The sequence below is a fragment of the Cannabis sativa genome, chromosome 9 (genome assembly GCF_029168945.1).
Source record: "Cannabis sativa cultivar Pink pepper isolate KNU-18-1 chromosome 9, ASM2916894v1, whole genome shotgun sequence".
In the NCBI taxonomy this organism is placed as follows: domain Eukaryota; kingdom Viridiplantae; phylum Streptophyta; class Magnoliopsida; order Rosales; family Cannabaceae; genus Cannabis; species Cannabis sativa.
In genome coordinates, this window is record NC_083609.1 from 967,103 (window position 1) to 977,363 (window position 10,261).

Consider the following 10,261-nt stretch of genomic DNA (forward strand, 5'->3'; position numbering starts at 1 on the left):
ACAATCAAGATTTGAATTAAAAATGATTTTGCTTGATGAAACTCGATAGGTGTCTAATAGTGTTCGATGGGTGCTCAATGTAATTCTTAAAAAAAAAGTTATAATTTTTCATTCAACTGTCCGTTTGAGATAAAAAAAATTGAATTTAGATATTTTTTTAGATCTACACATTATTGATGTTTATGTTTTTTTTTTTTTTTTTTTTTTTGAGAAGTGTAAAGCTTAAAATCAACCCAAAACATGTATATTGTATTAAAGTTTGACATATTTTGAAGTGTAAATTTCTTAAATATGTATACATACATCACCAAAGTGTAGATCTTAAAAAAAATACTCAAATTTAAGAAAAAAAAATAAAAAAATACCTCAAACAGACACTAGAGTACTATTGAACAACTATCAAATTTCATCGAGCAAAATTACTTTTTAAATAAAAACTTGATTTTTGAGACCTTGTTGGATTGGACATCGAGTTCCCATTGAATTCTATGGAATTTTTGCAAATTTTTCCGTTCAAATCTAAAAAAATTGCGAAAAAATTCCAAAAATCCCAAAAAATCTTGTACAAAACAATTCGAAATACATATATTAATGCTATAACTGATATTTAAGATGAGTTGAAGTTCTAAATCATCAAACTCTTATATGTAGTAATTTATGTATAACATCCATAGAGAAGAGAGAAAATGGTAGGATTTGAGAAAAGGAAAAAAGAAAAGAAAAAGAAAAAGAGATGGGGTTAAAAATTATTAAGGGAGTATTTTTGGAATTATACAAAAATAAGAACATGTATATTTGAAATGGTGTCCAAATATTAGTCTTATTCTAATTTTAGTATTAATTAATGTATTAAGGGTTTGTTTATTACGTTTTATTATAATATATAATATTTTAGTCTAAATTAAAATATAACATAGCATTATTTTAAAATATTATATATAATCAAATTTAATATAATACAATACAATATTATACAATTTATACGAAATGAGCCTAAAAAGTCAAATTTCTCGTATGAAGTTAGCTTGTGAAATTATACATTCATTCCCATGCATGAACAATTCTCATTTCTCACAAGAAAACCAATCAAGTGGGAAATTCAAATTAATGTTATAATGATTTTGCTACATAAGCAAATTCATCTTATATATAGAGACCTAGCCTTATTCACAATATATGCTTACAAACTTTCTCACAATATTTTCTTTTTAGATCATCTTCTTTGTTAGAGTCTAGGGATCGAAACGAAGAGCTGCGAAAAAAAATGGCAAGCATGTCAAAGAAGATGCAGAGCAGTGAAACGTCGTGTTGTAAGGCTGGGCCTGGTTACGCTTCACCTCGAGAAGCCATGGCTGGTCCAAGAGAAGTTCTCCTTTATGTCACATGTGTTTACTCAGGTTTTTATTTCTATTTATTTTTATTTTCAGTTATTAATTTTGATTTACTCTTGCTACACACTTAATTTTTCTTTAATTTAATGTTTTTTATAATTTTCATAATATTAATTATTTAGAATATTTATCCACTTGATTAAATTCTAGCTAGATTTTATCATCATCATAATGATTTTATTATTATAACTTTTCTTAGTATTTTTTTTTTGTTATTTTGTGTTAATTTTAAACAATTATTTTAATTAGTTTCTAAGGGTGCGTTTGGGATAGCTTTTAAGAAAGCTAGAAGCACTTTTTTAAAAAGCTATCATTCAAAATGTGTTTGGTAAAATTAGAAAACTAGTTTTTTTTAAGAATTTAAGAAAAAAATTCAGCTTTTTGCAAAAGTTGGCCAACACCAACTTTGAGAAATTAGCTTATACGGGAAGCTATTTTGTTGGTTTAATGAATATTTCACTTGACAAAATTACCCTCATTCTAATTATAAAATTCATTTTTTACCATTTTATTTTAAGATTTTCTTCTCCCCAATATATCTTTCTCTATCATTTTTATGTAATAGATGATATTTATGTAATTTATTTTATTATTATTAGTAGTACAAGTCTAACTAATTATTTTATTATATATATATATTTTTTAAAAAAATATTATAAGAAAAAAAATTATTGTAATTTGTAATAAAATTAAAAATAATTATAAATATATTAATATGTATGAATTTATTTAAATAAATTAAATAACAAATATCATACTTATTTTGGTAATTGTATGTTTAACAACTATTCAATCATATAGTTTATCAAATACTTATATACAATTTTTTCAAGTCACAACTATTTTAAAATTATATTTACCAAACACTCAGCACCTTTTTTTCACAAAGACAAATTTACAATCGTTTTTTTCTCACAAAGACAACATAAATGCTTTTTCTCACAAAGACAAATTTGTGTCAAACTGGCCCTAAGTCAAGTATATTTTTATTAATATGATAAGTATTTTAAGAATACATGAGAAAAAGAAAAAGAAGACAAAAAAAACTAGCATAAATTAAAAATATATATTTTATAAAAAATAAATATGATTGAAATGAAATGTTTTTAATAAACCTAATATGGAGCTTAGTTTTTATCTTGGCCAGCTAACATGTGTTGTTTCTCCATTTTAATATGTACAAATAGGAAAAGTATGTGACTAACACAACAACTTTAAATTTTAAAATAAAGTATTAATTTGATTTAGGAAGATTACTTGTGTTTAAGGCAATAAAATTTTAAATAATGCAAGAGTAAAAAAAAACTTAGTCAGCCCATAAAGAAAAATGAGAATTTTTTATAGAGCATTGTTATTGGGCCCCAGTAGCGTCATACAATTAGTTAGTTGTATTCTTTAAAAAATATTATCTTAAATTATATGAGACTTGTTACTTAATTGCAACAATAGCTATATGACACCGAAGAGAGTACTAAACACCACTGGTACCTTTTAATATTTATCTTTTTTATAATATTTGCTACTACCATCACCATTTGAATGTGATATTGGTAATGTGTGTCGTAAATTTTATTTCAAAATCAATTAATAATGAATAAAATAACTACCATAACGACGGTATTATGTTTACACAAATTATATCAATTAATGTGAATTTTCTAACAATTTTTCTTCCATTTTTTGGAATTCCTATATTGCATGGTAACATCCCATTTTAATGTAGTTTAGAATCTTCTTTTATATAGTTAAATAGATTACCATGCTCACAATTTCTTTTGATGGTGTAAAGGGACTGGAACACAAAAACCTGATTATTTGGCAACGGTGGACGTTGATCCAACTTCTCCTACTTATTCGAAAGTCATCCACAGACTCTTTGTGCCATATTTAGGTGATGAGTTGCATGATATGGGATGGAACTCATGTAGTTCATGCCACGGAGATCCGTCTGCTGATCGATGTTTTCTTATTGTACCTGGACTATTGTAATCATTAACCCTAAATTCGGTATTTGAGTTTTGATTATTAGGATCGGTCCTAAGTTATTTGGGAAGGCTCTCTTTTACATGTTTTTTTTTTTTTTTATCTACTGTCTAATTTTCTTATTCATGCAAATCATTCGGCCAAATAGTACTTACGAATGAATTAGTTGCGTATGTATTTAGGGTGGATGGTGAGATCATTTGGATAGAGAAGATATTTCCATTTTTTTCTCCTTTGCTAATTTTAACATTTTTTTACAGTTCTGGTCGAATTTATGTGGTTAACACAAAGACAAACCCGAAAGCTCCTTCATTGCATAAAGTAGTTGAATTTGAAGAGATTGTTGAGAAGACTGGTTTGGCATATCCACACACATCTCATTGCTTGGCTTCTGGTGATGTCATGGTATCATGCCTTGGTGATAAAAATGGAAATGCCAAAGGAAATGGATTTCTTCTTCTCGATTCGGAGTTTAATGTGAAAGGAAGGTAAACTTAATTTCTTAAACTTTTCCTTTGTTTGAACAAGTTAGGTGTAGTTGAATATTGTATGAATACATCTATTTCAAGAATCAAGCAAATTTTTGTGTGTGTCTAGGTGGGAAAAAGAAGGGCATAGTCCTAATTTTGGCTATGATTTTTGGTACCAACCTCGACACAAGACAATGATCAGCTCATCATTCGGTGCTCCTACCACTTTCACCAAAGGTTTTAACCTTCAAGATGTCTCTGACGGTCTCTACGGGAGACATCTTTACGTTTACAGTTGGCCCGGTGGTGAGCTAAAACAAACATTAGATCTTGGTAACACAGGGATGTTACCTTTGGCGGTGAGCAACATAAACTTGATTTTATAATAACCGAATATATTTTTATTTGTAACTACGAAATATTTGATTTCATTCATAAATTTTATAGTTACATTATAGCTATTATGTTCGTTGATAGATAAGGTTTCTACATGATCCTTCCAAAGATATCGGGTTTGTTGGAGCTGCATTAGCAAGTAACATGGTGAGATTTTTCAAGAACCCCGACAACTCATGGAGCCACGAGGTTTGTACATAGAAAATCTAGATGTTTTTGTGTTGTAGGAAGGATTCTTTCCAACACCAATTTCAAACACCACAAACAAACATGCCAAACTACAAAATAGTGCATGAAAAACTTAAGAACAAAACTTTAAACAATTCAAATACAGAAAATAGGTTCTAACTTCCTCCAATTAGAGAGCCACATCATTTTTCATGAACTCCATCTCTCTCACCATAAGAATGAAAGCCTTTAAATATGCTGACTGGATTACAAACTAACATAACCGAAACAAGAACTATTAGAAATAGTATCATATTGCTAATGTGAAAAAATAATCCCATATATAAGATGAATGACCTACTACTTTCATTTCTAATTGGTTTTAAGATAAAATTCTATGCACCTTATCTTAAATTCTAATAGGGCCCGTTTGGTATGCAGGACTGGATTGGATTAGACATGTTAATTTGTCCAATCCAGTGTTTGGGCATGTTAGAAGTCTGGATAACTAATCCAGTTAACCTCATCTGTCTGGGATTATTTATCCCATCCAGCAGAGTGGGATAAATAATCCCATGCAGGTGAGATTTTTTTTTTTATCGTTTTTTTAATTTAAATTTTATTAATATATTTTAAATTTAATAAGAATTTAAAGAAAATAATTATCGCACATTTATTTATACATTTTTTTTATCAAAAACTTATTCATTAAAATTAGTAAAAATGTATAAGTTTGAATTATTATACATAAGTTTTTAAAATTTAGAATATTATTAATTAAATAATAGTTACTTAAATTGATTCTAAGAAAAAAAAAATATGACAATAAAATTATATATTATTTTTAAATTCCTAAAAAATTTATATAAATATTGTAAAAAATTAATATTTATATTAAATTAGTGTTTAAGATAAATAATTAAATATTATTCAAGTATTTTTATTTTACTATTTTAATTATTTATAAAATAAAAAATATGACAAAATATTTTATTATATATTTATGATATATTTTTAATTATATATGATATATTATTTTATTTGCTACGAATTATTTATTTATATTTATTTATTATTATATATTTTAATTTTAATTTACTATTATATATTTTTATTTAATTTAAGTTTTTTTTCCTAAAAGGAAATAAATAAAATAGTCCAGTCCATTCTTAAACCAAACACAGGATTACTTTCAGCATAATCCAATCTTGTCCAGTCCAGTCCAATCATTTTCAGTCCAATCCAGTCCAATCCTGCGTACCAAACGGGCCCATATGGTATTAGAGTAAATTAAAAGCTTCTTCTTCGCCTTTGATCTCTATTTGGGACCTTCCGGTCTACGTGTGCAAGTTTGTAGTGTTGAGATCTTTGACTTGTTTTAAAAAATTTACAAATTTCTCAGCGTGTACACTCACAATTTTTTTTATTTGGCCTAGTAGGATTCTTTTTTTTCAAATGTCACATTCAACCATATGGTTTCTTAAAGTTCGTTTACTATACCCACACTTTTCACATCCAAACGTGAGAAGGGTGTATTAAAAATTGTCTCATATCACTAATGTGGAAAAATAATACTATATACAAGATGAATGAGATGCTCTTCCTATTGTCAATTAGTTTTGAGATGAAACCCTTACCTTATTTTAAATTCTAACAAGAATCAACAGAGATAACTAACTTAATAAAATTTCATTTATTCAAACTAAGTGATCTAATATGTATTTTATTTGTAAGAAGAATGACATTGTATTTTCTTCTTGTTGTTTTTCTAGGTTGCAATATCAGTGAAAGCATTGAAAGTGCATAACTGGATTCTTCCAGAAATGCCTGGAATGATTACTGATTTTCTAATCTCAATCGATGATCGATTTTTGTACTTTATAAATTGGTTGCATGGTGATGTGAGACAGTACAACATTGAGGATCCTAAGAATCCCAAGTTGACAGGCCAAGTTTGGGTTGGAGGACAAATTCAAAAGGGAAGCTCAGTATTAGCCGAGGGAGAAGATGGTGAAACTTTCCAATTCGATGTTCCAAAAATCCAGGTGTGTTTATTTAGATACTATTGTTTTAGCTTTTATGCTATTATAGAACTGTTATAAAATGTTATTTTTGTATATCTGTAATTTGTTACTTTTACTATAAATTACAAATTTCTTTATTAAAATTCTTAATTTTTCATAAGTACTTTGTTGTGTTTCAAAAACCTTAGAAAAATAGTTAATTTATGTTTGGCATATGATACATGCCTTTATTAAAATACTAAAGATAACTTGGTCCATAACATCTTTATTGTATAAATCATATCTTTAGGCAACACATTTACTTGCTACCAATTAAATGATGACATTAAAAAGTGGTAGTTTTTTCTTTCTTAATAAAATTTTCAGGGACATAAATTGAGAGGCGGACCACAGATGATACAGATGAGCTTAGATGGAAAGCGACTCTATGTGACAAACTCACTTTTCAGTACATGGGATCGCCAATTCTATCCCGAGCTCATGAAGAAAGGTTCTCACTTGTTGCAACTTGATGTTGATATCGAGAAAGGAGGTTTGGCTATCAACCCTAATTTCTTTGTGGATTTCGGAGCTGAGCCTTATGGTCCTTCTCTTGCCCATGAAATGAGATATCCTGGTGGTGATTGCACTTCAGATATTTGGGTTTGATTATCGGGTCATAGTTACAGTTACACTTTGACAAAGATAAAATAATGAAGCATTTGAAGTTCGTATTTGTATGTGTGTACTTCAAAACTCTTTTGAGGGGAATAATAAAAATCCATTATGTTACATCACTCCCTATTAAAGAAAAATGTTATCTTTAGTAATAACTGTTTAATCACAACATAATTTTTTTGTGATTAAAAGTAATTTTTAGTCACAGCAAAAAATTACTTTGTGACTAAAACATAGTATTTAGATACAAGTTGTCACTAATTTACTTTTAGTCACAACAAGTATTGTAACAAAAAATACATTTAGTAACAATAATTTGTGATTTTAATGATCAATCCCTTTAGCCATAGACTTTTTTAGCCACAACATAAGAATTATTGTTTATAATTAGTCACAACTTTTTTACTTTTAATCATAAGTTTTGTTGTGACAAAAAGTAAATTTTTTTAATGACTGTTGTTTTTAGTTTTTTATTTATTTATTGATTTTGAATGAAGGCAATCTTTATTAGACAGAAACATCCGCTAACACAATGGACTGAAGAGCAAATGGAACATCGCTCTCAGTAAAAAGATGACCTGACCAATAACAAACACCACGTGTCATACAGTGCGCGACTTTGTTATCAGACCGTTTAACATGACCAATAGAAATATTACTTAAAGAAGATAAAATAAATTGACAATCCTGAACAAATAAACCAAAAATAGAAGGCATAGAGACCGAACTAAGAATAGCTTGAACAACTAAAATGCAATCCGTCTCTAAAATGACATTTGACTTGTTATTCCTCTTTATCCAACTAAGTGCCTCCTCGACGCTTAGAATTTTTGCAATTTCGGATCGGCAACTAATAGAAGAAATAGTTGAAAACGCCTCAATTATTCTACCATCACAGTCGCGTGCTACAAAACCAGTACCGATCTCATTTGTGTCTTCAAAAACCGCCCCATCCACATTAATTTTTATCTGTTCAGCAGCCGGTTTGGACCAGTGTTCTCTCGTATAATTAGTTTTCTTTTTAATTAGGTTTAATTTAGTGATGATAAGTGCAATACAAGTATGTTTCATTTTTTTAAATTAGATAATGTATTTTTTTTATCATTCAAATGGGATTTGAGATTTTGATCTATGAAAATTTCTTTTAGGTATTGCGACTACATTGGTTTGAATTTTGGATGTGATTATATGTATATATATTTTATATGTACAATAAAATCCAAATGAGATATTGTGGTGAATCGTTGTGTGACCGATTGATTGAATTTTGAAAATTTATATAATAGACGAAAAAAAAATTATAAAAATACATGGAAACATTTTTATTTTACTATTTCAACTTTTTTATTTGTAAAAATATATATTCAATAAAGAAATAAATTGCTTTTTTTTTTGTTATTTTATAGTTGTGTTATTTTTTTTAGTTATTTTATAGTTGTTGTAATATTGATTTCCCGCTTTTTTTAGTTATTTTTGACTTTTTTTTTTTAAACAAAAGAATATTTTTATTCAAAATTTTGTAAATATATTTTTGTAAATAAAATTTTTAAACCATAAAAATATAAAAAATAGTATTTTCTGAAAATTTGCCTAACTAAAATGGAATACATTTTTTTTTTAAAACAAGTTCACTTTTTTTCCTGATAGCTTTGATAAATATGGAATTTATAACTTTTTATGATTTAAATTTTTTATAAGAATAAGAGTCTTAGTCTTATGGCAATGCTCCCCTTATTTGCAGGATTTTAATTAAGAAAAAAAAATGAAAACCAAAAGATATAAGGATGATATCAAACTTATAAATATATATTTCCCATTATTTTTTTCAACTATTATTTTGTCTTGTAAAATTAATAGTCATTTTAGTAATGATTTTTTTTTAATAAACTTAGCAACTTTATTAACTAGCAATCGTTAATAATAATAAAATGCATTTCGTTGGAACAATTCTCGTATTGAAGCACACGAGCCAGTTTGTTTGCAGATTGTTTGACAAAACACAGCTCAATATTATTTAAAGATAAGAGAAGAGTACGATCATCATGAACTAAAAGACCAAAAGAGAATGACAAAATAATTTTTGCTTTGCACGGCTTGAACACAAACTAAATTATCAGTTTCCAAAATCAATTGTCCCTATAAATAACGGTCAATCCAGCTTAAAGCTTCTTTTATGCCAACAAATTCATTTATTTCATGTTGCACCTGCCATTTCGGCATAAAAATCCCTACCATTTTCTCTGCTGCTTCCATTCACTGATAACTACTCGACGCCATGGACACCCGAACGAACCTAGAACCAAGAACCAGTAACTAACGCCAGAAATCAATAAACCAAAAGCAATGAGAGAAACTATAGAACCATATCAAAAGACAAGACTAATGGAAAAACTTAATTAGTTTCAACACATGAAACTAAAAATTCTAACCCCATAAAAACTCTAATAGGAATTAACCTAATAGCAGTAAAAAATCAAAAAATCAAAAAAATCAAAAAAAAAAAAGAAGAGTAATTTGAAACAAAAGAACGAAAACCAATCGTTAATTGTAAAGCAACCTAAAATAATAGAGATAGAAAGAAAAATATCTCTTTTCATTTGGTGCAAGAGGGAGTTAGGGTTCCCAAATTTATCATAACAAAAATATCTCTTTGTTTCAAAAAAGAATGAGTTTATTAATCATTTTAGTAATGACTTTGTTTCTAACAATATGTGTTGTGGTACTGGTACTAAATCCTAAATGCATTTAAGTACCTATTAGTAGTAATTAAGTGATTAACTTTAATTAAGTGTTTAATTTGCTTTTATCTTCACTTCACGCAAGTGAGTTGCTATTAATTAGGGTTTAGTAGTTTTGTAATAAATCCTATTAAAGTGATCATTAGATTAACCATAAGCTGAACCTACCACATGCATTTCGATCGAATTAATTTTTACAAGATTTTTCAATTTTTTTAGATTTTTTTTTTTTTTTGCAATTTTTAATTTTGAAAGGCAAATATTTGCAAAAATTCAATAGAATTCGATGTCCAGTTTGTCCAAGCCTCAACCATCATGATTTGAATTAAAAATGATTTTGCTTGCTGAAACTCGATAGGTGTCTGATAGTGTTCGATGGGTGCTCAATGTAATTCTTAAAAAAAAGTTATAGTTTTTCATTCAAGTGTCCGTTT

The 10,261-nt window shown here is 27.7% G+C and overlaps 1 protein-coding gene across 1 annotated transcript; it reads left to right on the forward strand.

Annotated features, from left to right (window-relative positions):
* Positions 1–1,077: 1,077 nt before the first annotated feature.
* LOC133029044 (selenium-binding protein 2-like) lies at positions 1,078–7,203 on the forward strand. Its single transcript, XM_061103829.1, has 7 exons — positions 1,078–1,397; positions 3,181–3,376; positions 3,635–3,862; positions 3,972–4,203; positions 4,322–4,429; positions 6,181–6,453; positions 6,799–7,203. The coding sequence occupies exons 1-7, from the start codon at positions 1,265–1,267 to the stop codon at positions 7,078–7,080; spliced, it is 1,452 nt and encodes a 483-aa protein (XP_060959812.1). The 5' UTR covers positions 1,078–1,264; the 3' UTR covers positions 7,081–7,203.
* The last annotated feature ends 3,058 nt before the right edge of the window (positions 7,204–10,261 follow it).